The sequence below is a fragment of the Lethenteron reissneri genome, chromosome 42 (genome assembly GCF_015708825.2).
Source record: "Lethenteron reissneri isolate LAM-NWPU_2019-01 chromosome 42, ASM1570882v1, whole genome shotgun sequence".
Classification (NCBI taxonomy): domain Eukaryota; kingdom Metazoa; phylum Chordata; class Hyperoartia; order Petromyzontiformes; family Petromyzontidae; genus Lethenteron; species Lethenteron reissneri.
This window is the reverse complement of record NC_083820.1, coordinates 1,091,507-1,119,176: the sequence shown is the minus strand read 5'-3', so window position 1 is coordinate 1,119,176 and position 27,670 is coordinate 1,091,507. Positions and strand designations below refer to the sequence as shown.

The following is a 27,670-nucleotide window of genomic DNA, read 5'->3' as shown; positions in this document are numbered from 1 at the left end:
TCTCATGGAGTGCTTCTCAACCAATTTAGGGGGGGCTTTGGGTCTGGCTGATGATCTCACCCCAAAAATGAAGGAGTGATCACTAAGGTTATTACCTAGAACACCAGTCAGTGCGAAATTGTGAGGGGCATTTGTCAATAGGACGTCAAGCAGAGATGACTGTCCCGGATTTTTTAGGTTGGGTCTTGTGGGGACATTTATTAATTGAAACAGGTTAAATTCATCTGCAAAATTTGTGGCCACGGCCGGCGGGTTTAGCCAATTCCAATTTAGATCACCCACTAAAACTATTTCACCTTTAGGGAGGCCCCCAAGAAGCTCTCTCAGTGCAGATGCAGCTTCAACATCCTTCCCACTAGGCGGTCTATAGCAGCACACTACCAATATGTGTTGATTATTAGGGAGAGTTATTCTGAGAGCCAGACCTTCAAAGCAACATTTTTTAAACAAGGAGTGAGCCGGTGAACATGCAATAGTATTACGAACATAGATGGCAATTCCACCTCCTTTAGATCCTCGGTCAAGCCGAAAAGATTGTAGTTGTCAATCGTAATCTGCAAGTCATTGACGGCAGGAGTGAGAAATGTTTCTGTTAGGCAAAATATGTCCGGGTCAAGATTTGCTACTTCTAGTTTTAGTTGACTTAATTTAATCAAAAGCCCTCTGATGTTGACATGTAGAACACCAATACCTTTTCTGCCAGAAAAATCTACAGAATTCTATGAGTTCTTTACATTTGGTCCAGGATGAAGCTCAATACCACCCAGAAATAAGAAAAGTAGAATTAATAGTTTGCACAGGTAGTTTCTGTGAAAGGATGAAGAGCGACGAACCTTGGACGAATAGCAGCAGCTCGCAGATGGTGTTATTTTTAAGAGCAGAATGAAGTTTGGAAGGAGTGCTGGTGAAGTAATGGGACAAAGACAGGGTTTAAAAGGATATACTGATGGAGTGTAGAAGTGTCTATAAGTTGTTTCATTAGCAGGTGTAGTTGCAAATTTAGCAATAAGTATTGACGCGAAGTAACGCGGGTAGCCGTTTGTAGAGTTGAGTGTGGCACCAGATATGGCCGGGAGGGACAGTAGTAAGATACACAGCAGGTGAATTGACATCTTTAAAACACTAAATTTAAACACACACACAGCTCACTCACACGCAGCTCACCCTCACCCACTCTCACGCACAGCCCACACCCATGCAGCACAACGCACACGCGGCCGCACACGCCGCCGCCATCTTGCTGCTGTTGTTGTTGCAGCTGCTGTTGTTGTTGCAGCTGCTGTTGTTGTTGCAGCTGCTGTTGTTGTTGCAGCTGCTGTTGTTGTTGCAGCTGCTGTTGTTGTTGCAGCTGCTGTTGTTGTTGCAGCTGCTGTTGTTGCTGCAGCTGCTGCTGTTGTTGCTGCAGCTGCTGCTGTTGCTGCTGCTGTAGCTGCTGTAGCAGCTGCAGCCGACCCAACTGCAGTTGCAGGAGTCATACACGAAGCAGCCGCAGCTGTGTGTACTACAGCAGAGCAGCAGCGGCCGTGCGGCCTGGAGGCGCCGAGGCCGAATAGTTGCGTGATGTGGACGTGGAGAGACGAGATGTTTGGCCCATCAGCTTCATTGTTCTGCTTCCATTTACGAGCGCCCTCCACGTAGGCCTCGACGTAGGCCCCCACGTAGGCCCCCACGTGGGCCCCGACGTAGGCCTCGACGTAGGCCTCTATGTAGGCCTCCACGTAGGCCTCGACGTAGGCCCCGACGTAGGCCTCGACGTAGGCCTCTATGTAGGCCTCCACGTAGGCCTCGACGTAGGCCCCGACGTAGGCCTCGAAGTAGGCCTCGATGTAAGCCCCCACGTAGGCCTCAACGTAGGCCTCGACGTAAGCCCCCACGTAGGCCCCGACGTAGGCCCCGAAGTAGGCCTCGAAGTAGGCCTCGATGTAAGCCCCGACGTAGGCCCCGACGTAGGCCTCGAAGTAGGCCTCGATGTAAGCCCCGACGTAGGCCCCGACGTAGGCCTCGAAGTAGGCCTCGATGTAAGCCCCGACGTAGGCCCCGACGTAGGCCTCGAAGTAGGCCTCGATGTAAGCCCCGACGTAGGCCCCGACGTAGGCCTCGAAGTAGGCCTCGATGTAAGCCCCGACGTAGGCCCCGATGTAGGCCTCGAAGTAGGCCTCGATGTAAGCCCCCACGTAGGCCTCGACGCAAGCCCCCACGTAGGCCCCGACGTAGGCCTCGAAGTGAAGAACTGGTGAACTGGTGAGGGTGAGGTGAGTGGTGAGGGTGAGGGTGAGGCGAATGGTGAGTGGTGAGGGTGAGGTGAGGGTCAGGTGAGTGGTGAGGGTGAGGTGAGTGGTGAGAGATACTGCCTATTTCTCGCTCTAACAATTTACCAGGCTCTCATCGGTCCATTCGTTGTTTCTCGTTGCCTCCTCCACCCAACACAGCCAATTAGTAAGGGATTTGTCACGTAAACAAAACGCCAAATAGTTACTTCTTCAGCCCACCGGTATGTCGGAGAGTACATCCACAACATTTTCAATTTGAGTACAACGTTTCTCTGGTAATTACATCCAGCATCATCGGGCGATTTGCCAGAATAGTGAAGCAATCCACCTGCTCCCGGTTGATGACTTGGCGGTTTTCCTCTCTCTCCTTGCCCCACTCCGGTCCCGGGCCGGGTGTTCAGGGGTAACTCATCAGCTCTCCTCTGTCTCAGACCCCACTGCAGCGAACCTCCGGGGGGAGGGGGGGATTACGTTGAGTTGGCTATTGAGGAAAGGGTCCCAGAGTGTCTCAAACTCTGCCTCCTTTCATTTTAGTTTATAACTGAGATGTTCCATTGCAGCTCGTGTGTGCAATGAATGATTCCCGTGTTGCAGGGAGGGTCCTTCCATTTACTCAGAACTTTCCTGGATGAGGTGTTAGAGGCCTGGAGGGAGGTGCGCTGCATCTTCGATATGCCGGGAGGTTTTAGGCCCCAGAGGGAAAGGAGTCCACTGAGGGTCCGACGTTTGTGTCGCAGATTCTGTTCAGAGTTGTCTCGTGATGTCTGCGTAGAAATTCCGCGATATCGGGAAAGCGTGTGGATATGTCAGTGTGGTGCCTTTCAGAGTGGCCTGGGTAGTCTGGGGGAGTGTGTTGGAGAACGTTGCCCTGCTCCAATTCGTGAGGTATGTTCCGTGAAATGAATTTGGACTGGATGGTTTTTAATGGGAGTGATCTCGGGGCTACCGAGGGGGCGCGCCAGATTTTAGCCCATTTTTTTAGAAGGGTGGGGGGAGTCTGAGATTAGGTTGTCCCACAGGTGGAGTTTGACTTCTGTATTATGGTAAACTCATACGTTATAATATAGTTTTTTTTGGGGGTTAGATCGCATAAATATAAATGTCGTTAAACCAGCCACCACCCGACACAGCCAATTAGTAGTGTTTGTCACGTAAACAGAACATGCCAATTCGTTACTACTGCAGCACACCTGTGTGTTGGAGAGTAAACCCACACCATTTACAATCTGAGTACGACGTTTTCCAAGTAGCACAATTAGGCGGACAGCCAGATTTGTGGAGAACTTATCCTGTTTCGTTCCTTAAATAGAGGGATAGATGTGATGACGTCACTTGTGTGCTCTTCTTGCACGAATTGGGCCGGGGATTAATGAATGCATATAAATGGCTATGGGTATCCATTGCCGGTTGGGTTATTCATACGGTAATCAACATCCATTATGCGTGCACATTATATTTACACATTATAATGCTATCTAACCCCAAAAAGCCTATATTATGGATGATTTTGGTCGCGAAAGCCTACGTGTTAAACTCATACCTGTCAACCCCTGATTAGTAGCTACCTTATTACAGACCAATTCAGACCGTATTGGTCACCCCGTGCCCTTTATAAATCCCAACGTTCATCAAAGTCCCATCACAAGAGAGAAATACAAACAAATAGACAATTGTTTTTTTTTTTTGCCCTTATTGAAACGGCTGTACACCGTATGGACCTGAAAACTCAATTTCCCTGTACAAGAATACGGGGTTAAACCGCATGGGTTGACAGGTTTGTAAACTACTGAAAATAAATTAATAACGGTGCCCAGTTGCCCCCTCCCCCCAATCTCCACCCATGGGTTGGCCCGGCTGTCTCTGCCACAGAGGTCGCAAACGGGTTTTGATTCCTTACCCGTACCCGGCCGCACCAGGGTCACAAACGGGTACCCGTACCCGGCCGTACCCATACCCTGCCCGTACCCGGCCGGGCCGGGTACGGGTAGGGTACGGGTATCGGGTACCTGATTGCGACCTCTGGGATGAAGCCATGTTGCAGGCGCGGGTGGGTTGATTCTAGGAACTTGAATTGTGAGAAGAAATGAGTGACAAACGGTTACTCACCAGTGACTCACGGTCTACCCGTACCCGTACCCGGCCGCACCAGGGTCGCCAACGGGTACCCGTACCCGGCCGGGTACGGGTAGCCGGGTATCGGGTAGGGTAAGGGTATCGGCTACCCGGTTGCGACCTCTGCTCTGCCACAGTTTCCTAGATTCTGGTCTGCTCCACCTCTGGATGGAGAAGTCGGCACTCTTCCGCCATTTGGTATTTCTTGCCACCTAACGTTGGCCTTGCCACTTAATCGGGAGGATGGGATTTGCCGGAGAGGTCCTGGCTCGGGGCTTCGGTGACAGCGTCTCTGATCTGGTGGCATCCTGTGGAAGTGTGAGTTTGGGAAGCCATCCTGGGACTGTATGCTCCTGGAATGAATGAAACATTTCCACCATTGATCGATAGGTCTCCCGATTTCTGTGAATGACGTCGGTCTTCCAGTGTGAATAATCCAATATTTTTAAGTCAACAACCTATTGGCTTTCCAGAACAATGTTGTCCAGCTGCCTTTGTTTTAGCGAGCAAACTCTGACCTGGCTTTGACCTTCTGGGTCTTACCAGCAGAGACAGGCTTGTGAAACAGGTGCTGCCACTTATTTTTTGCAGATGCTATTTGTAAGAGCACTCCATCTGAACGACGGGGGCCCTGTTCAACTCAAACAGTAAAAATTATGTTGCGAATGTGCATCGTGGATGACATCGTACGCGATGCTCGTAAAGCGACCATCTTTTCCATAAGCGGACCTTCACCTTTCCGCTTGGGGATCGTGAACCGAGGCTAATTGTTATCGATTCTGCTCAGTCGATGCAGCAAGCCAGCTCAAAGTTGATCGGACAGCCGTCTTAAAAATGTCGATTCATCGGCAAGTAATAATTGGATCGAGTAGTCGCGTGACAACACCATTTATTTGATTTGGCTAATATCAGCGAGATCGCCGATGCCGTCACGCGGTCCGCTTTTATTGCACCACAAAGCGCGTCGCCCTTCGCCTGGCACGGGCGAAGGGGGAGAGGAGAGACAAACGAGCCCCAATGCTGCGGCGATGACACCCGAGGCCCGGCGATGTCGCACACATTTCTCTCTCACTCTTAAATAATTGTTGCCGCACGTACGGCGCCGGTGCTGTGGATATCAAATCTCCGCGTGTGTGCTCCTGTGTGTGTCAGTCGACCCGTGGCACCTGGGTCTGCCCCGTGACCTCCTGCCAGCGGGCGTTCGACACTTCACGTGGCCCCAACGTGCACCTGGCCTGGCACAGGCGTCGTGGTGATGCAACCGCCACTTAGTGGTGAATGGCAGTTGTTGTTGTGTGTAGGGAGCGGTAGTGTAGCGGTTAGCGTGCCGCGCGACAAACCCGGGGACCCGAGTTCGATTGCCACCTCAGGGCCACCAACACCAGTGACGAATATCTGAAGCGGTTCTGGGCCTGCCCTAGGTCGACTCGGCTTCAAATGAGTACCCGGTGCAATGTGGAAACATCGCCACTCTGGAGACAAAAACGGCCGGGCGTGGTGCTGGCCAACCCACCCCTTCGTGTGCCGTGCCGGCCTTCATAGGTGCTTCTCACTAACACCCGTATAGCACTTAAGGCTATACGGGGGATCTTTGTCTTTGCGTGTGACGTCGCATGTATGATGAAGGGATGTCACGTAACAGGTAAACACGGCCCATGAATCATTCATCCTGGTCCGAGGGCAATCCTAATTGCCTGCAAATACTTTTATCTTTTGACCTTGTCTCCCCACTCATCAAGGATTAGACATGCTAATGCTCTTAAAATGCTGTAATTAGACAGCAAAAAATTACAGTCAAGTAATTACCCTAAAAATAAATATATTATCCGTATATAGCATGGGAATCATTCGTCTGTATACGAGATGGCAAAAAATCATACGACATGGCCAAAAAAACATTTTTGTCGCATTTTATTCAACTTGGTTTTGCGACATTATCCGATTAGCGCGGTTGGTTACGTGCGGTGCGAAAGAAGTTCTGGAGATCTCACACCCCCCCCCCCCTCTGCCAATGTGCACTGCCCAGCGTGGTGAAGTATGGTCAAATCCACTGGGGCTGACGTGGCACGGGTAGGCCTTCAACCGTCCAGTGGATTGACAACGGTGCTGTAATTTCGCTGAATATCACCGTGTGTTCTAGAGAATTGCATTGTGTGTTTTGTGCTAATGGTGTTCCCTAAATACGTACACAAGGCTCCAATAAGAGATTAATTTGGTTATTTCTTTAATTGTAACCCAAATTTGATTAACATCGCTGTATAGTGCGTCCATTAAGGTGTCATCCATTATAAAAAAAATGATAATCAGACGACAGTTTAATTTGCAACAATAACTCACCATAACTTAACATTTTTATTTTAAGATAATTGGTTCTTTACCCTTCTATCTGGCAACAAAACTGACACCTTTTGTTGCCAGATAGAAGGGTAAAGAACCAATTATCATATTTTTGCTGGCAAATGAGGTTCCCATAGTGTAGATTTTTATTTTATTTTACCAGGTAAGACCCACTGAGCTACATAGAGTTCTTTTTCAAGAAGCGACCTGGCCATAAATGATAGCCCAACAATGTGTTTAACGCGTGGAAATGTAAGGCAAGCAAATACTCTCAATGCATTATGCTGCTGAATGTTGAGGGAAAACCGGAGGACCCGCAAAAAAGAATCCACGCGACCACAGGGAGAGAGAGACACACTAACTCCAATTATCGAGCAGGCGTCAGGGACAGGATCGAACCACGACCTCCTGTATACCAGGCGAGGGAGGTAACATCTCGCCACCACGAGACACGCCATGCGGTGTGGGTCTCCATGAATCTGACGACCAAGGAAGTGGAAGACCTCAACAGATGGCTGGAGACTGAGGGCAGAACTCGTCACGCGTCTCCTTGTACAGCAGCTGTGGAGTCTGGCGGATGGAGCATTGGCAACGAGCTGTGGTGGTGGTGGTGGTGGTGGCCACGATGATGTCTTGATCTGGAATAAAGCTACGCACACACTGGGTAGTGTTACGATATTCTTATACAAGCCACTAAACCTCAACGTGTCTGTCATGGCACTGGTGGGCACGCATCGCTTCGAGATTTGAGAGAGAGCCCCGCATGTTTGCTCATAGCCGATTCGTTTATCAAGCAAGATGTTTAAAATCACTCGAAACTTTTTGGTTGCAAAATATACATAAGTGTGTCCTGCATGTATGTTGAATTTCTTTTTGCACCGTGTGTCGCCAACCGTGCTAATCTAAAGTGCGATTAGCACGGTTGGATATTTATGCAATATGTGTCCGATGCTTTGACCGTCTTTGTTCGATGGCCAGCCAAAAGCTGCCACGAGGCTGACCAGAGTTCACATGATGATGTTTTATGCTCCTTGCTGACGAAATTAGCGAGGTATTGTGGTTAATTTGTGGCAAGCAACTTTGTGCGTAACGATCGCGATCCGCATCATGAGTTCGTTCGGCAACCGGAAGCCAATGCAACTCGGCGAGCACTGGACGGGCACGGTCGGATCTTGCACTAAAGTGGTCAGATCTTGTGTGGGCAGCCGCGCACACGCTCTGGCACATTGAAGAGCGTAAAACAGAAAATATTTAAACGCTTGGCCGCCCATTCTGTCGGTGCTATTTCACTCGGAGAAATCGCCCTCGTCGTGCGCGATGCAACAGGGCGTAATGCCTTATGGATTATTTTAAGCAATGGTTTTGTTGCACGCGATGATATATCGAACGTCGTTAATGAGCCGTTAGTGTAGTTGGGATTTAAAATCGGCGTCGATTTAGCAAAACCCGCGTGTTTTCCTTTCATCGTCGCTCGTCAAATCACGGCGATGTAGCACCGGTGCCAAGGTGGCAACCGACTTCGTGCTGGCGCCATTTTTTGTCCACCGAACTTGCCAACACACCGCGCAAAATGACATCCGGCAGCAGAATCGGAATCTTTACTTAGACCGGAGGAGGAATCCGATGAACTATGAAGCTCTTTTTTTCACAGACGTCGGAAGGTTGCGACAGCAAACAATACAAAAAGGAACATTCCTCGAGAGCCAGGTAGTTTCTGGTCTCACTCTAGTTCGGACTGAAACAGGAGGAGGATTTCTCCAAAGCTCTGGCTGTCGCCTGATGATGCTGGTTGTTGTTTTTAATTAGCGATGAAATGCCACGGTACTCGAATTGTAAATGTTGACGTGGGTTACTCGCCAGCACACAAGCGGTGTGCTGGACGAATAACTAATCAGCATGTTTTGTTTACGTGAAAAACCTTACTAATTGGTTGTGTCGAGTGGTGATGGGTTTAACGACACATTTACATACCTGTCAGCCCCTTATCAGTGCCTACCTTATTACAGACCAATTCAGACCTTATTGGTCACCCAGTGCACTTATACATTTCAACGTTCATCTTCCAAAGTCCGTTTAACACGTAGGCTTTCGTGACCAATATCATCCGTAATACATGGGAGAAACACAAACAAATAAATAAATATTATACTAAACAAAACCTTTTTAAGTATTAATGTTGATAATTGGTGTCAATGATTTTACTTACCATGCTACTGTGTTATTGCATGCTGATGCTGCTGCTTGCTTGATATGTTGATGCACACACTCGTGTAGTAAAGGTACAACAATAAACACAGAAAATTATGAAGGGTTCAACAATACACTTTGGATTTCACACCTGATGATGATTGCTTGTGTTGCAGTCAAAAAGTCGTGAGAATTTTTTTATTGTTTTATATTTATGTTATTTTGTTGTTTCCCTTCTACGTGACTTTACCGAAAGAACCAAGAATATAATACACTTTCATTCACGACTTTTTTTATTTGGCCGCATGCTCTTTTTTGCCCGTATTGAAACGGCTGTACGCCGTATGGATCTGAAAACTCAATTTCCCTGTAGAAGAATACGGGTAAACCGTATGTGTTCACAGGTATGCATTTGTATTTACGCGATGTAGCCCAAAATAAACCTCAATTATGGCTCACTATGAATTGCCACAAGTGACCTTGATTCCGTGTTACGTTTTCTTTAACTTAATCTCCCCTGTGCTTGTTTTAAAAAAGTAATTTTATGACGCCAAATTATTTAGTAGGATTTTTTTATTTTATTTAAGAATGATACATATTTGCGCAGTGTTTTTTTTCTTCGTTCCTTTCTCCTGTAAAATAGCTGTCGTGTGGCTCAGATGCTTTCCTTTCTTCCCCATGATTACTTGTATTAGTTTGACTTCCTCATTTTGTGTTTGGTGACACAAGTCAGCTTGCAAATGAGACTTTCTCCCGGTCTCTTGAGCTCCTCACCTGGTTAAACAAAATAAACTCGACCAAAAATTTGTCTGCAAAGAAGAGGAAACGAATGAATGGGATGACGATTTTGAAGCTGCTGTGTCGAAACAGCTGTTTTGTCAGTCTCTGTTAAGCATATGCTTAAAACATGTGTAAATGACTCCACGATGTTTCCAGAATGCATCACATGCTTGTTCTCTTGTTGCGTGCGTGCGTGTGTTGCTGCAGTAAAAAAAGCGATTGATATGAAGTCAAGAGGAGTGAAATTGTTCCCGGGAAAAGAAAATAATCACAAGTATGCCGTCTGTAAGTGAAATCAACAATATTTTACGTTTGTGATTTTTCACCTTCAAGTCATTCACACGATGTTTAAGCGTCATCATTTTCAGACCATTATAATTTAAATTGATGGAACTCCGGTGGTTACCTTTTAAGATTGTTCACACTCGGGGGGTAATAGGGGACCGTAAAGGACACGTCCATCCGTCCCAGTCATAATCCCCTTCATGAATTAATCATCGCACAAAACAGCGCCGTCAGTCACGATCGTAGGGCGGCGGCGACGGCTTTGTCGTAACGATTTCTTCATCGTACTCATCGTGAGCTCATCAAGGAGCTCGCCTACTATCGGTCAATATGGAGCAAATGAAAGGAAGGGCATCTGCTTAACAGCCTCATGCTCCCCCACCTCCCCACAGCCACGGCTCCTCTCTGTGGGGGGGTGGGGGGGGCAACCCGTTGAGAAATGCTGACAGCCTCTCATCCCGTGGTATAAACATTAACGCCGCAATAACCCAAGGGCTGCATTGTTCTTGGCTGTGCTGGGACCAGCGATCGTGATGGGCCTGCAATCACAAACTCCACGGAGGGCACGAGGGGGAAATTGGTTTGCATTAAGGGCGCGATACAAAATCTCTCCTTGCACTGCCCCCGTGGGAGCCGGCGAATGCACTCCGCGTCGTCGCACGCAGGCGGCGACTTGCGAAATCTGCAGTCCTGTGGAGGAGCTACCACGGCTGGAATTACTCTCCTTTTTATACGTTGTTTATAATTCTCATTACGGGAGGAAGGTTACCTTTAAGGGAAGAACGTGATACAGATAGCAAATGGAAGACAACAACAGTGTTTTATGAGAAGAATGTGTCCCCCGTATGTTATCCACTTTGTTACATTTTTACGAACGTATGTGTTGTTGTGGTCGTATTCTCAGTTGCTTGACGTACGGCATTGATTTGGTCTTGCAGCGAGCGAGGGAGGCATTGCCCAGGCATCGAATATTTGCCCAGAACCAGAGGTTCCACGGAACGGAGCACGTTTGGGGTCCGACTTCAGGTGAGAAACAGTATCGCATCGCTGCCCCCCCCCCCTAGCACCACCATTATCGGACTTTGGGGGGGGAAGAAACGATCTTTTAAAATTAATACAAAGTATTTATGGATTTTGTTCATTATAAATGCTTGCTGGGCAGATGGGGATGTCAACCGGCGCGGTGATGGTGGTGGTGATGGTGATGTTAACTGCCGGGCGAATCCGAATGAGGTCGGGGGGAAAGTGATTGTGTTGGTAGGTGACTGACAGGACCAATCCATGATGTGCAGTGATATGCTTTGGATAGTTGTGGACTCTGGATGGTCGTGTGGATATCTGGATGAATAACTCTGTACAAACACGGTCCAAATCTTGCGCTCTATATTTGGTATATCTACGGACATCTCCCCTTCTTGGTATATTCCATGTGTTTGGATTCTAAACTAAACTATTTTTAAATCCTTTATATTAAGTTCACTTGCTTGCTTGCTTGCGCGGTTACGACCGTGCAAATCTTTCGGTCGTTTTTTAACCCACTTCCCGTCATCCAATCGAGCTGACATTTTGCACACAGACTCGTTGTGCGTGACAATTTATTTTTGTGAATTTTTTTTTACACTTTTTATGAAAATGTTTTATTATATTTAATTACCAATTGCTTAATGGTGGCAGGCAATCATCTGACCCATAGGTGGCAGCCATCTCAAGCCAGAGGACGAGAGGACTCTAGCCGCCACGCATATAAAGGATTTATAGTGAAGAACTTTGTTTTTACGGGTTAATTTTTTATTTGACCAGGTAAGGCCCACTGAGCTATGTAGCTCTTTTTCAGAAGTTACCTGGCCACAAATGATCGCTCAATGATGATGTTTATCACGTGTAAATGTATATCAGCCAAATACTCTAAACGCATGTTTCTAAATGTGGAGGGAAAACCCGGAGAAAAATCCACGCGGCCACGGGGAGAAAGTACAAATTCCAAATATACAGCAGGCGTCAGGGTCGGGATCGAACACACGACGTCCAGCATACCAGGCGAGGTAGTTAACATCTCCCCACCGCAACGCCCAGAATAAAAAGTTGCCACACCAGCGTGCATCATCAGGGGACACCATGACGATGCTTGTGGCACCAAATGGGGACTTCGCCAGCCCTCTATTTACAGCCCTGATGGCCGAATCGTGTAGACATCGTTGATGCCCCAATTGCGAAATTCCAGCAGTCAACGTGCTGGCAGCCAGAGGCTGCTAAGCCACAATTTGTTCATTGTGCAGCTTGTTTGTCTATACACACCACACTGGTTAGTCCAGGTTGGTGAAGGGGTGGGGGTTGGACCCAGAACCGGTTAAGATATCACCTGCCGCCAATGCCAGCCATGGGCGGGAATCGATCTCGAGTTGCACGGTTTAGAATCAGAATATAAATTTCGTCCGGAAGAATCATGAGCTATGAAGCTCTTTTCACAGATGTTCAGTAGGGGCGGATCAGAACGTTACAACAACTAACAAGGCAAACACACGATTGGAGTGCAACTTATAGGAAAGTTAAGCAAATCACTAACAGTAAATGAATTAAGTACATCAGTACAAATTGCAAAAGTAGATAAATCGCTGCCGATTTTTCAACAAGCTTGGGCAAGGCAGCAAAACAATAACAGTCCCAGACCACAGCAAGACAAGACAGTGTCTCTCAATAAAATTGCACATTACGATTGGACTATTGATACGTCTCATCGTGTACTTAGCCATGGCCGGGAATCGAACTCCAGATGCAAGGGTCACAATTGCAGTGCTTCCTCTGACCCTGCCTCTGCCTCGCCATGGCTTGTGTTTGGAGAGCCGATAAGGCAGCATTAAGGATAATTGCCTGTGCAGACATATCTGCTTGTGTGTGTGCGTGTCTGTATGGGGAGCAGTCTTGTGGTGGTTATTGCACTGAACTATGGACCCAGCGACACGAGTTCGATTCCCGCTCACGACCAACACGAGTGACGAATATCTGAACCGGTCCTGGGCCTCCCCTAGGTTGACTCAAATATTTGAGTACCTGGTGTGATGTGTAATATCACCACTGGGGAGACAAAGGCGGCCTGGCCACCCGTGTGCCATGCCGGCCTTCATCATTGCTGTCCCACGCGAGCCGCGCGCCCTCCTTAGCGCGATTGACGCGGAGTCGGCGCCGCGGCTCTCCGTCAAACCGTTGGCTACGCCCTCACCGCGGACCACTTTTTGGGCCATTCCACAATTTGCCACGTAAGCAGCAAGAGGCGTAAGCAGCGGTGCGTTGGGCTTTTTTTTCTTTCGGGGAGGGGGGGGGTGAAATTGGCTGCGCGTGAATTGCGGAACGGGCCTAATTTGTTTGCGAAACGGGCGTCGCTCTGGCAGGATAAAAAAAAAAGTGGCAGAACAAAGGACAAGAAAACCAGCTGACTCTCAAATTCACATCCCCGTGTCGCCCTTTCTGTGAATGCAAATTATAATATCGGGAACCCTGTGCAGCTCCGGCGGAGACTGGGGGAGCGTTGCCGGTCTTAGGGTCAGATCGGACATCGAGCTGTTTTATAAAAAAACTGCGTAGCTTAAGCCCCCCCCCTCCCCTCACCGGTTCGTCGATGGATCTGCGCGTTCGGAAGCCCGACGCCTCGGACGAGAATTTCTCAATGAGCATTGTTCCAGCAGTCACCGCTGCCCCGTGTGTGCGTTTAATTAAACGCCTGGTGCGACGCAGCTTCTGGTCGAGCGTCAGCTGATTATGTATTATGGTTGTTTTGGCCACGGTGTGTTTGGAAGCGCGGGTGTTTGAGGCAAGTGGGCATCCTTTTACCGAAGGGAAACGCGCCTTTAATATACGCGTTGTCCATGTATTGCATTTAAATACATCAGAATATTTATACTGGAGGAATCCGATCAGCTATAAAGCTCTTTTTCACAGATGTCCAGTACATATCTTCCAGTGAAGAGAAATAGACAATACAGTCTTGATTTGAAGCTTTCGTGACTGCAGTTCCACTGCTGAATTATATTTTAGATAATACAGTATTCTCTTACTTTACTGCATATTAATCCGACCCTTAGCAGTGGTTATATAATAATCAGGGCATGTTTGTTTGCATGTTTTTTACACAAGTATGTGTGGTTAATGCAGACTTGATGCCTTGCACAATTTACCTATTTGGTGTTTGAACATCTTAACACCTCCTGTTTAATTGCCAGGAATGGTAAAAAACCCCTTCTTGTTTTTTCATCGTCTTAACAGTGGTTGCCACGTGTAAATACTCGTCCCCAACCTGAATAATGTGGCATTTCTTCCTCCTGGTTTTCACGGCTGCTGAGAGACGCGCACGACGCCGTGCTCATTCCACCGGAGCGGGACACGCGACGTCGAACCCTCGCATCTCTCGCTCACAACCTCCCCCGCCCGACCCCCCCCCCCCCCCCCCCCCCGTCTGTCGCCACCTGCTCCTACGCGGCCACTCGCCGTTGGCCAATCAACCAATCCGTGGTGTGCCCGGGAACGGTTGCGCTTGCGCCGCGCACCCCCGCTCTGTGTCTCGTCGCTCGCGTTGCCCCCCAGCTTTGCCAACACCCCCCCCCCCCCGCTGCGTTTCTCCCCAGGCTCGGTGCCACGGTGCAGTTCGCGTGCGACGAGGGCTTCGTCTTGCTCGGCTCCAAGAGCGTCGTGTGCCAGCGCCTGGCGGACGTGTTCGCTGCGTGGAGCGATCAGTCTCCGCAGTGCAAAGGCGAGTGAAGGAAACCCTCCGCTCGCCGTTATTGCCGTCGTTTATGCTCAGCGGATTATTGACAAAAAATACCGCGGACGGGCATTTGTCCGCGTTTTGCGGTAATTACTCCCTTGCTTCCAATGTATTTCACATTCACGCTGTTGCGTCTATCGCAGACCTGTGCCTCTTGTAACGAGTAATTATAACAAAACTACTTCAAGTTATTAGGAAACCATGATTGTTGCCATCTGTTATCGGTTAATAATTACCTTCACAGCTTTCCGACGTGTTCACGGGTTGTACCGCATGCTGTCCATAAACGATGCCCAAACATGTTTTTTTTTTTCCCGGAGCCACAGAAGGGATTAATTTTCGTGAGGCAGCTCCCATCACGTGCAGCGACACATGTGGAGTCATGCTGAGCTCCCCCCGACATCCGAGAGCCACACACACAAAAAAATTACGTACCGGTGGTTTGCAAGAGAGCCACTCACTTCCTCATTCATAACTCACGTTCTCATCCCAGCCCCCATCTATATACATAGCTGGCAGCCCTGCTTAGCAGCGTGAAACTGCTTAAATAGATCGAGACTACACGCGTATTTCAATTATCACTGCTCCGGTACATTCATCTGGCTCATCGATGCTGCCTCTTCAGCATCCAGCGGGGCCTGAGATCGTTGTCTGTGATGTCAAGCGGACGCTTCGCCGCCTACGGCTCCCTTTGTTTGGAAGCCATGGGCCCAGGTAGCAGGCGCTATATTGGCTAAATCTGGCGGTCCTTTTCCGACGATCCATATCGGCGTCCGTTTCAACGCCTGCCCCCTGAAACTTCTGCTCGTGGCACCGTGTCAGCCTAACATACAGGAGATTACACTGTTCTGTGCCGAGAGATGTCACCTTGGAAGTGGGAGCGGCTGGGATTGTGGGAGGTGGATGGGTAGTTCTGGCATTAGGAGTCCTGAGCAGAGCAGGTCGCTGGGCCAAAGGGTTATTCGCATGGCCTGGCCAGAATCACAGGCTGTCCCATCAGCTTGGGGCCCAAAGCCAGATGTTTCTATTCTTTGGATCGTAAACACGGTGGCCGATTCCTCGTGTGGCTTTGAGCCGGACAAGTGGCGGTCGTAATTTAACAGGCCGGGCACTGTTTGGCAGCAGGTGAGACAGATCTCCCCACACGATCTCCTCGGTGCTCCGCGGCAAACACGCCTTCGTGCGTCGAGCAAACACAGCATCGCCCACGTAGCCGTGCAGTCCTTAACCTTGGACATCGTCCGTCAGACATCAATTGGTGACCCCTTGCACACGGGGATATATCGCGTGCGGTGTGGGCCGGGCCAGTTGTATACGAGCAACATCTTTCACACGGTACGGAAAATCATTCAGTGGGAGGTGGGGGGGTCATACATAAATAAATAATCTTGCATGCAGAATCCCAACTCGCACAGTGCACGACCATTCATCACGGCTGGGCTGGTTTCCGCTGCTTTGGAAACGCCATTCGGCTGCGATATAAAGCAGGCACATCAGTGTGTGCACGTTGCTGTGGACGTGCAGACGTACCTATGCCGCCGTGACTTCTGGGCGTGTGCGTACGACTTCTAAGTAATTTTATTCCCTTCCTTAGTTGGCATCTCAGATGCTAATCCGTGGCACGGTACACACGGTCTAGCCTGATATGGACATATCAAAGTTCCGCCGCAATTTTATTCCTAATACATCGTGTAGCATCAAGGCTTGTTTGATTTGGCAAAAAAAGCTTAATCGCAACGGGCAAAGTTAGCAAAAACAGAGTTCGCTTACGCGTGCTTTCAGAAAACCTAACACCTGTATATTTGTCACTGACCAGCGTGGTGCCAAAGGTGAATCGAGGAGCTGGGTAACCCGCACGTAGATTTTGCTGTCCTCACCGCTGCTCCAGCAGCAGCGGCGTCGGCATCCTCCACCCGCCAGCAGCGTCAACGATGCCCAGCGCCACCTTGACGGAATCCGTGGGCTCGCAGATAACGGCTCGTTTATTGTACCCTCTACACCGCGGGACGAAAAAAAGACAAAGATTCCCCGTATAGCCTTAACAGACTGTAGGGGCAAGTGCTATTAGCGAGCACCTATGAAGGCCGGCACGTCACACGAGGGGGTGGCTGGCCAACACGCCCGGCCGCCTTTGTCTCCCCAGTGACGATGTTTACACACCGCATCAGGTACTAATTTGAGGCTGAGTTGACCTAGGGGAGGGACAGTACCGGTCCAAATAATCGTCACTGGTGTTGGCCGTGAGCGGAAATTGAACCCGGGTTGCCGTGTTCGTAGCGCAGTGCACTAACCGTTACACACCCCGGGATACGGACACACACACGCGGCGGTGACTTGAAGAGCAATGCGGACAGCCGCCTTCGCAACGCAAACGAAAATAAGTCATCTCATCATCACCATCATCACGATCCATGGGCAGAGAGCCCGCCGGTGTCCACTGCACATTTCATCAATAGTCATCTCGCAAAACGCAGGACCCGCGCTGAAAAGCATTCACGAATGCACAGCGGTGCATCCTCGCCTGACGCGGTCGAGCCTGAGGTCGAGGTTTGTGTGTTCATCCGGCGGGGGGGGGGGGGGGGTGCCCGCGACCTCGCCAGGTCACGCGCGCGTTCAGCAGCGAGGTCACCGCCATCGCGAGCGGCGCATCTCGAGTGCCGCCGTCCCGGGACCCTGGCGACAGCCCCCAAACGAAAAGCTCCACATCGCTGGCCAGGCTGCCTCACGTTGCGGACGCTCCGCCAGGCACCCAAGTGACTTTGTTTCGTGCCAGAATGGAGAAGCGTCCTCTTTGACGCGTGCCGGTTTGGAGGGGACAATTCTTCTTGCTGGAGCCACCCAACAATGATTGAAAACAATCACCCAGAGCTGGGTTCTCCGCCTACGTAAGCAATCAATGACTCTACCAATTATAGGTTTAATTACTTAACTAATTAGATAACGCGTGTAACCACTGAACGGGAGGTGATGGGCGGGACGCGGTGATGTCACAGGCATCATCATCACCCACATCACGCTGGGCATGGCTTGAATGGGCTGGCTGCTGTCTTTAAATGGATCCGAGAAAACCACCACAAAGAAGGAGTGGATTAGAATTTTTAGTCGACTATCACCTGAATCAACCACTTCACCAACTGCCCCGATGGGACTCCAGTGGTTAGAGTAGAGCCACCTGAAACAAGAACTATAACAAGTTACTCGCAAAATAAATCCACGGTAAATGCACCTCCTTCCCGTGTCTGTTCCCTCCAAATAACAGCAGACACGGGAATTTTTTTTTTACCAGATAAGGCCCCAATGAGCTGTATAGCTCTTTTTCGGAAGCGACCTGGCCACAAATGACAGCTCAACAAAGCGGCTTATCACGTCGAAATGTATAGCAGCCAAATACTCTAATCGCATGTGTCTAAATGTGGAGGGGAAAACCGTAGGACCTAGTGAAATAGCCACTTGACCACGGGGAGGACATGCAAATGCAAAAAATGCAGGTGGTCAGGGTTAGGATCGAACCCATGCCCTCCTGTATACCAGGCAACATCGCGCTTCCACGGCGCCCCCTGTGATGCGAATGAAATTGCAAATATTGCCGCAGAAAGGCGCAGTAACGGGTAGCGTTGCTTTTGTTAATCGCCAAGCCACTTGTCAAGGAGGGCTGGGCGACTCTTAACTATCCATACAGGGGGATAGATTTCACTTGCGTGCATACGCGCGTGTCATTATGCGTTCGCGACGTACGCGTCAATTGACGTCTGAACACCTTCGCAAACGAGGATGTTCCATCTCAAGGAAACGTCCAGGTGGGTATATTTTAATAAATTAAATTTTATATTAAATAAATAATCTTCTTTTTTTTTTCCTTGCCATTTTACAGCTCAGAACTGCGGTGAGAATGTTCAAGGTCCCAGTGGGATCATCTTCTCACCCAACTACCCGGGCTTCTATGACGGTGATTCCCACTGTGTGTGGATCGTCGCCTGCTGTCAACCCCGACAAGGTGAGGCATAAAACTTCGGTGGTGTTTTGGCAACGGGGGTCCTCCGTCGTAGGAAAAAACGATTAAAAACATTTCAAAGTTGTCAACTCTCAGAAGGGACACTCGCCGATGCTTGATAGTCCGATGTCGTGCACGTTAACTTTTGTGCGGCGATAGCGCCCGAGTCGTGACGTGGCCCTCTTGACCCATGGGGCTGATTTTTTTACATTTTTAAAACGACGAGCATGAGTGATAAATTTTATATACAGTGAGGGAAAGAGTATTTGATCCCCTGCTGATTTTGTATGTTTGCCCACTGACAAAGAAATGATCAGTCTATAATTTTAATGGTAGGTTTATTTGAACAGTGACAGACAGAATAACAACAAAATCCAGAAAAACGCATGTCAAAAATGTTGTAAATTGATTTGCATTTTAATGAGGGAAATAAGTATTTGACCTCCTCTCAATCAGAAAGATTTCTAGCTCCCAGGTGTCTTTTATACAGGTAAGGAGCTGAGTTTAGGAGCACACTCTTAAATCCTGAGATTAGGAGCACACTCTTAAAGGGAGTGCTCCTAATCTCAGCTTGTTACCTGTATAAAAGACACCTGTTCACAGAAGATTCCAAACTCTCCACTATGGCCAAGACCAAAGAGCTCTCCAAGGATGTCAGGGATGAGATTGTAGACCTACACAAGGATGGAATGGGCTACAAGACCATCGCCAAGCAGCTTGGTGAGGTGACAACAGTTGGAGCGATTATTCGCAACTGGAAGAAACACAAAAGAACTGTCAATCTCCCTCGGCCTGGGGCTCCATGCAAGATCTCCCCTCGTGGAGTTGCAATGATCATGAGAACGGTGAGGAATCAGCCCGGAACTACACGGGATGATATTGTCAATGATATCAAGGCAGCTGGGACTATAGTCGCCAAGAAAACAGTTGGTAACACACTACGCCGTGAAGGATTGAAATACTGCAGCGCCCGCAAGGTCCCCCTGCTCAAGAAAGCACATATACATGCCCGTCTGAAGTTTGCCAATGAACATCTGAATGATTCAGAGGACAACTGGGTGAAAGTGTTGTGGTCAGATGAGACTAAAATGGAGCTCTTTGGCATCAACTCAACTCGCCGTGTTTGGAGGAGGAGGAATGCTGCCTATGAGCCCAAGAACACCATCCCCACCGTCAAACATGGAGGTGGAAACATTATGCTTTGGGGGTGTTTTTCTGCTAAGGGGACAGGACAACTTCACCGCATCAAAGGGACGATGGACGGGGCCATGTACCATCAAATCTTGGGTGAGAACCTCCTTCCCTCAGCCAGGGCATTGAAAATGGGTCGTGGATGGGTATTCCAGCATGACAATGACCCAAAACACACGGCCAAGGCAACAAAGGAGGGGCTCAAGAAGAAGCACATTAAGGTCCTGGAGTGGCCTAGCCAGTCTCCAGACCTTAATCCCATAGAAAATCTGTGGAGGGAGCTGAAGGTTCGAGTTGCCAAACATCAGCCTCGAAACCTTAATAAATTGGAGAAGATCTGCAAAGAGGAGTCAGACAAAATCTCCCCTGAGATGTGTGCAAACCTGGTGGCCAACTACATGAAACGTCTGACCTCTGTGATTGCCAACAATGGTTTTGCCACCAAGTACTAAGTCATGTTTTGCAGAGGGGTCAAATACTTATTTCCTTTATTAAAATGCAAATCAATTTGTAACATTTATGATATGCGTTTTTCTGGATTTTGTTGTTGTTATTCTGTCTCTCACTGTTCAAATAAACCTACCATTAAAATTATAGACTGATCATTTCTTTGTCAGTGGGCAAACGTACAAAATCAGCAGGGGATCAAATACTTTTTTCCCTCACTGTAAAAGTGAGCGACACACAGACGCACCTCGGCACGGGCAGCGGCAAGCGCATCTGATGAACGTGACCTCGTCACGCCCGCACAGTCCTCCACAACTTTCTGACAGTTTCGATTGAATAAGACCAAATCCACGATTGAATCGGCACGCGGTGTGACCCGGGCCTGACATCGAGGTAGCCCGCTTTGGGCCACGCACGACGAAACTCCCGAGCCGAGGAAGAGTCGAGGGCTGGCGGTTGTGTCTTTCGCGAGGGACTGGAGCCTCAAGACCGAATCACGTTGTCGAAGAGGGTTGTTGATGAATGTGTGGTCAGAAGAAACGGCACCAGCTAAACAACCCCATGGCATGCAAAGGGACGTGGATGGTGTCTAGGCTGGTGGGGCAATCTCCCTATCGCTGCACCTCAAAGAGGCGAGAAGGGACACGTGAAATTCCACTGAGCCGGCTTTGCCACCGTGTACGGTCAAAGTGCACAATTTTGGCAGGGAAATCGGGAGCTTCACACTCCTCGTGAATGTTCCTTTTCAGCCTGCTGAGAATCATTTCAGCGGCATTCGTTCAGCGCAAGCTTACGTTACAATAACGTTTCCGAAATTACGTACTCCCAGAAGGCCGTGCGGTTGATGGGATATGTAAAAATAAATAGGTGGAGGGGCAGACAGGTGAAAGAGGGGCATTGTCTGATTATTTATGTTGTTACTCATATTCTCCACACCGACGCTAATGATGTGTTTTGTGCTACGTGTAAATCATCCGCGATGGCATTACATTAAGCCACCGTGTATGAACATGTTGGCTTTCAACGGGTACGAGGTTTGTGGCGGGGTTTTGTCTCACGTGATCCTGTGCTTATGAATACTCTCGGTTATTACCGTGTCCTCGCCACGTATGTGATTGGCACATAAGGAGAAGGCTGACAAATAACGGGATTTATTTTTATTTTGCTGATAAAGCATTTCACGATAATGTCCCCTGAAGGGAATACATTTTTTTCTCACAATTTCTAAATTACCCATTGGCATCTGGCTCTCTGAACCGAGTGGTATTACTCAGGGGGATATCTATTTGAGGCAAAGTGTGTGTTTAGCCTTTGAGCCAAGTCACCTTGGAGAAAGTGAGTCATTACAATGATTGGCAATGACCTGATAGAGTACGTGGCATTTACTAACAGCACCTGACCTGGGTAAGCAATTCCTATCACCTCCTTATCGGGTGACGTATTGAAACATCTGCCATTGGGAGTGTGAGCACTTTGCGGTTTGTTAAAAAAAAAAGTGATCTGCAAACGAAATTGCTTTTTGTACGTGAATGTACATTTTTACTTTATTTGTTTCCCTTATCAACCCCTTTCACGTTTCCGAGACGACTGCGAGTTGCAAGGTGGGCGGCGTCCCACTCACCGCCGAATCTCGGCACGCGTGAGCGGTTCAGTGTTAATGTTATTTAGAGAGGCGTAGCAGCACCGTTGTTTCTAAACACATTGTTACTCACCGCCGAGAACTATTACAACACGACCACCGCACGTCACGATAGCTGGCGCCAAACTGTGCCACACGCCCTCCCGCATGGCCTTGGGGGAGCCTCGGTACCGATCAAGTTATTTTGGTTTCGTTTTCTTCTGGTTCGGGAATCAGAAGCAAAACTGATGACGTACATCGGAATGGGAAAGGGTTAAGATTTATGTTTGTGCCATAATGTTAATTTCCCACGATGTTTATTTTATGCTTCGAAGGAAATTGGAGAAGATAAAATAAACGGCCTCGGCTCAACAGTTGTGCTCGCTCTACACATCCATGCATGCAGCACTGACAGATGGCGCAGTAACGTACTCGCATACTTTATTCGTTCGTGATTTTTACTGGAAAATGTAAATGGCATGGGATCTATTATAAGGTCAGGATTTGTCCGCCTGTTCGCGATATTTGTTCGTATTAAAAAGGGGTTAAACGTAATATTCCACCGTGAGCGCGCACGCGCCATCAACAGCGCCATCATTGGCGACGTTTCCCACGTGCGGGCGTGGGGTGGGGGGGGCTTAAAAGCCAGAGACAATGTCCACGTGGCTGAGCGCCCTCGTGCAGGAATGACGCCGTGCTCGTGCGCAAAGGGGCTGCCCAAATGTCGATTGGCTCGTGCCGCTGCCTGCAGAGAGGCCTCCCACTTGAGGGATCTCTGAGCTCCTCTCGGTTGTATCTCGTCGCCTACTCTTCCCCACCACACACGACCTAACGATCCCATTTAACTCTATATTCGTGGTGGCTTGAAACGGGAGCTTTTTTGTTGTTGTATGTGTATATAAATATATAAAAACAAATATTGTCATTCAAGAACCCAGAATACAAAGTAGATTTCAAAAAGCGGTAGAGAGAGAGAAAAGAAAACCCAGCAAGTGACGTGTAGCGAACTCGGAGCAATGCGCCCTCGAGATGAGGGATCCGATCGGGGGAGGTGGTCCAGGCTCTCGCTTCTCTGCCCGGGGTACGGGAAACGATCGTGAGCAGTCATGAAATAGGCATTTAAGAAACCTTGAACATCGTTTCAACTGCCCCGCCGGGCAAATCGAGCGGGCAGCCCCCCAGATTGCAAGTCCAGCGTTCCGACCGTGACGCCGCTCACGGCAGCATCCTCCCGTGCCCCACGTGCACACCGAGCAGAGGCGGGCGGGGGGAGGTCAAGCCTCCGCATTTCAATGACAAAGAAATCCACCCAACAAACAAACCGCGAGACGTAATGTGCCGGCGAGGTGCCTCAAAGTTGTCACGCCACCGCGACAATGACTTAGGCGTATTCTTGAGCAGAAATTGCACGCGTGCCCAAATTATAGACACGCGCCAAGAGCGACCTCTGAATTCCTTGCCAAGAACCGTACCGTCGTGAGCGTTCTCGCCTGAAGCCCATTCATGTCGTGACGTTTATTTCTATTCGCCTGCGATCATCGGTTAGAGCACTTGGCAAGGAAATTAAGGTTGTATTACAGCGCGTTGCCACAACATTCGTAAATTATGCTTTCTAATTGCATAAAGTATTACTGTAAATACTGGATTCAATTACAAACGCATTCTTCTGCAAGTAAAGCATCTGGATCGCAGTGCCGCCAAGAGCACACACATTCGCAAAATGCATGAACGCCGACACCAGCAACTCATGAACAAAAGAGCAGCATTGCTTATCGTCGTTATTGTACATTCATTATTCAAGCTGAACTTGTGAATAATGTAGCATTTTGTGTAAAATCAACGAGTATGCTCTGAAGGTGATCAGAGAATGCTCACCATCCGTGTCAGGTGTAAATATCTGTTTGGTAATGTCACAACCTGTGCTCCCAGTTTACATTTTTAATCCCAAAGAAAATCTCAACAAAAAAAAACGAAAAATAACTCGTTTTGGTTATTCCCAAAGGAGAAGGCGATGTCACCGATATGGCATCACATCAGGCTGTTGTCACTCCGCAGTGGTGTCACATGGTACCCTTCTGAGCCCCGAGACATGAGTATAGAACACAATGTATAATGACGCATGCTGCTGTATATTTGTAGTTTGCGTGTCTCTCTCTCTCTCCCTGTGGTCACGTGAATTTTTATCCGGGTCCTCCGGTTTTCCCCTCCACATTTAGAATCGTGCGCTTAGAGTGTTTGGCTCCGATACAATTCCACCTGATAAGCCGCTTCGTTGAGCTATCATTTGTGGCCAGGTCGCTTCTGAAAAAGAGCTGTACGGCTCAGTGGGCCTTACCTGAAAGGTTTAAATCTAAAACTCATCTCTATAACCCTGTCCACCTTTCCACTTTTATTCACGAGCATCTCGTCATGCTAATTGATTCCATGACACAGGTGACATAGAGGGCCACATCGACCCCTGACCTGGTTTTGGCTTTCCAATGGCACAACCATTTGTTTATTATTCAGGAACACTTTGCCGAGTCTCAGGATGCTTTCAAACGTCTTGAGAGCTGGTCAAAGGAGTGTTTTGCACATGGCAAAAAACGGGAGTGTGCGGGTTAAACCAACGGCCCGCTAATGCAAGGGGGATAAAGCACTCGAAGGTCCACACGGGTGGGATGATGAATGCACTTTGCTGGACGTCAATCGCCTGGCTACCTCGCGGCTGCGTGCGTTTGGAATTTTCGTGGTCTGCAAAAGTAATGCGCTAATGATGGGTGGCGCACACACACACGTACAAAATTATGTACGTGTGTGTGTGCACACTGTGTGTGTACACGCTGTGTGTACACATGTCCGTACACACACTTCGTGTTTACGTACACACACTGTGTATGTGTACACACTGTGTGTGTACGTACACAGTGTGTGTAGACTGTGTGTGTGCACGTGTATATGTGTGTGTACACTGTGTGTGTACAGACTGTCTGTGTGTGTATGTCAGAAGCGATGGATGAGTCGGGGAGCCCTGTGGATGGAAGTGTAGCAATGATGATGAGATGAATAGTAGCACTTTAAAATGCATACGCTTACAGCATCCGTGCACAGTGCTCTTCTTATCCAACTTGAGTTTACGTGAACGAATCGGATAAGGGACAATTTACGGACCTGTAAATGACACCGCTAGAGTCGAGCACATTTACAATGCACTGAGTACATCAGCAAAGTCGTTATTGCCGCATTATTGCAGCAAATATTACAATTTCTCTCAACACGCCACGGCAGAGTTATTGTTGTGCATCCGTCACAAAGCCTGCCAATGCGTGGCTGACAGCCTTATGTTGCTATCAGGAGTGTCTGTGTGTGTGTGTCCCTTGGTGATCACGGTTATTTGTTAAAATATTTATTGTCAATTCTAACTCGGTATTCCTTGGGCCGCCCTTTGAGAAGCTGACATGTAATGAGTCACGGTGCCTTAAAGTGAGACACAGCCCCGACAACAATTTGGCTTCCCTTTATCATCAAAACAGTTTATAGGTCCGTAGCAACTGGTGTCAATTGATATTCAGCTTCTGTCCATACAATAAAATAAACATAAATCATTTGCCCTTCCCAAAAAAAAATCCAAGCGCCCAGCTACGGGACTGAGCAGCGCAGCTCATCATCATTGTCATCATCGTCGTCATCATCATTGTCGTCATCATCATCGTCATCATCGTCGTAATCATCGTCGTCGTCATCATCATCATCGTTATCATCATCGTCGTCATCATCATCGTCGTCATCGTCGTCGTCATCATCGTCGTCATTGTCATCGTCGTCATCATCGTCGTCGTCATCGTCGTTGTCGTCATTATCATCGTCGTCGTCGTCATCGTCGTCGTTGTCATTATCATCGTCGTCGTCGTCATCATCGTCGTCATTATCATCGTCGTCGTCGTCGTCATCCTCATCATCGTCGTCATCATCGTCATTGTCGTCGTTGTCATTGTCGTCATCATCGTCGTCATCATCGTCGTTGTCATTGTCGTCATCATCGTCATCGTCGTTGTCGTCATTATCATCGTCGTCGTCATTATCGTCGTCGTCATCGTCGTCGTCATTATCATCGTCGTCATCGTCATCATCGTCGTCATTACCATCATCGTCGTTGTCATCGTCATCATCGTCGTCGTCATCATCGTCATTGTCGTCGTTGTCATTGTCGTCATCATCGTCGTCATCATCGTCGTTGTCATTGTCGTCATCATCGTCATCGTCGTTGTCGTCATTATCATCGTCGTCGTCATTATCGTCGTCGTCATCGTCGTCGTCATTATCATCGTCGTCATCGTCATCATCGTCGTCATTACCATCATCGTCGTCGTCATCGTCATCATCGTCGTCGTCATCGTCGTCGTCGTCGTCGTCATCGTCGTCATCATCATCATCATCGTCGTCGTCGTCATCATCGTCGTCGTCATCGTCATCATCGTCGTCGTCGTCATCATCGTCGTCGTCATCGTCATCATCGTCGTCGTTGTCATGAGCCATTTATCCACTGCTGTACGCAGGCTTCCCCTACTATCCCTCACGCTCCTGTGATGCCGCGACCCAAATAAATTCCCGCACGTGAACCGATGTCATCGCTCCATCTCCACAAGGGTTGGAACTCATGGCCCCTTGCTCTCCTTTCCTTGTACGCGTGTTGAACTTCTCTCGCGCCTTGCGTAGCCAACCGTGCTGATCGGAGGTCGTCAACTCTCCCACTGATCGTGACGACGTCTCTTCCGTGCGTTTCTTTTGTGTCTGTTTTAAATCGATCAGCGTGAACGCCATCAAAGCATCCAGATAAACAAACAGCCAGGCATAGGCAGGCAGTGTTGTGGTTTATATTCTAATCCGGAATAATACATATCAGCACCAAGATGATGAGAAATTGAGTAGTTTCTTGCAAAACTGCGCTTCGTTGTGTGAGAAAAACACTTGTGTAGCTGATTTAATTTAATGGTTTTTTATTTTAAATTATATATCGATACCGATGGCCTTTATAACTAGGCCAGAGCACATTGACTCCAGAAATGTATTTTTCAAGGGGAACTTTGCTCTGTTTATATTTACGGTTCTTTTTTTTAAACGCCAGAATGTCATTAGCTCACTTGTTTAAATGTATATTTGCGCTGACATTTATTTGATTTCTGAACTCCTGCAGACTTGATTGTGCGTGACCCATTGCAACCGTTATTCACTGCGACGGATTTTACTTAAGCATCCGCTCTCCATAATGCGTTGGGGAATTTGTTTTTTTTCTCTTCAGTGCCAGGGGGTCATTGTGCGATATTGGACAGAGCATTGCTGCCTCCTCGTCCTTCCCTAGGGCCCAACATGCGGCCAAACTCATAATGTCGAATAGTCGCGAGCCATCCCCCTCAGGTGTGCCGCTGTCTTCACGCATGGTGAGGATTTAGAAAAAAAGTATTCATGGGGAGAAAGATGGAATTGCGCGACACGTTTCGATATTTGCGTAAAAGATAGTGCAGTATTCTGCTTGACATGTGATCGCACTGATGATCGGTAAAACAGTGTGAGGACGTCTCCTTGGAAGTAATGAGCTGCCATGTCTCTTTGATGGAGTTTTGCATTTAAAAAAACGTCAGACTTTTGTAATAAAATGGCTTTGGGTTCACAAGTGTTAACTAATGATACTGTTGCATTTCTTGCAGCACGCGTAACGG

The 27,670-nt window shown here is 48.4% G+C and overlaps 1 protein-coding gene across 3 annotated transcripts in view; it reads left to right on the top strand.

Moving 5' to 3' along the window:
• Positions 1-27,670, top strand: part of LOC133353013 (CUB and sushi domain-containing protein 3-like) — a 639,938-nt gene that overhangs the window by 391,121 nt on the left and 221,147 nt on the right. For 2 of the 3 annotated variants that reach the window (XM_061569077.1, XM_061569076.1), the window contains exons 2-5: positions 9,894-9,971; positions 10,910-10,997; positions 14,588-14,712; positions 18,599-18,721. In XM_061569077.1, coding sequence (XP_061425061.1) covers positions 9,963-9,971; positions 10,910-10,997; positions 14,588-14,712; positions 18,599-18,721 — 345 coding nt within the window. In that variant the 5' untranslated portion in view covers positions 9,894-9,962. Of the gene's footprint in view, positions 1-9,893; positions 9,972-10,909; positions 10,998-14,587; positions 14,713-18,598; positions 18,727-27,670 lie in introns of all 3 variants that reach the window. The other variant, XM_061569078.1, reaches the window with a different exon arrangement.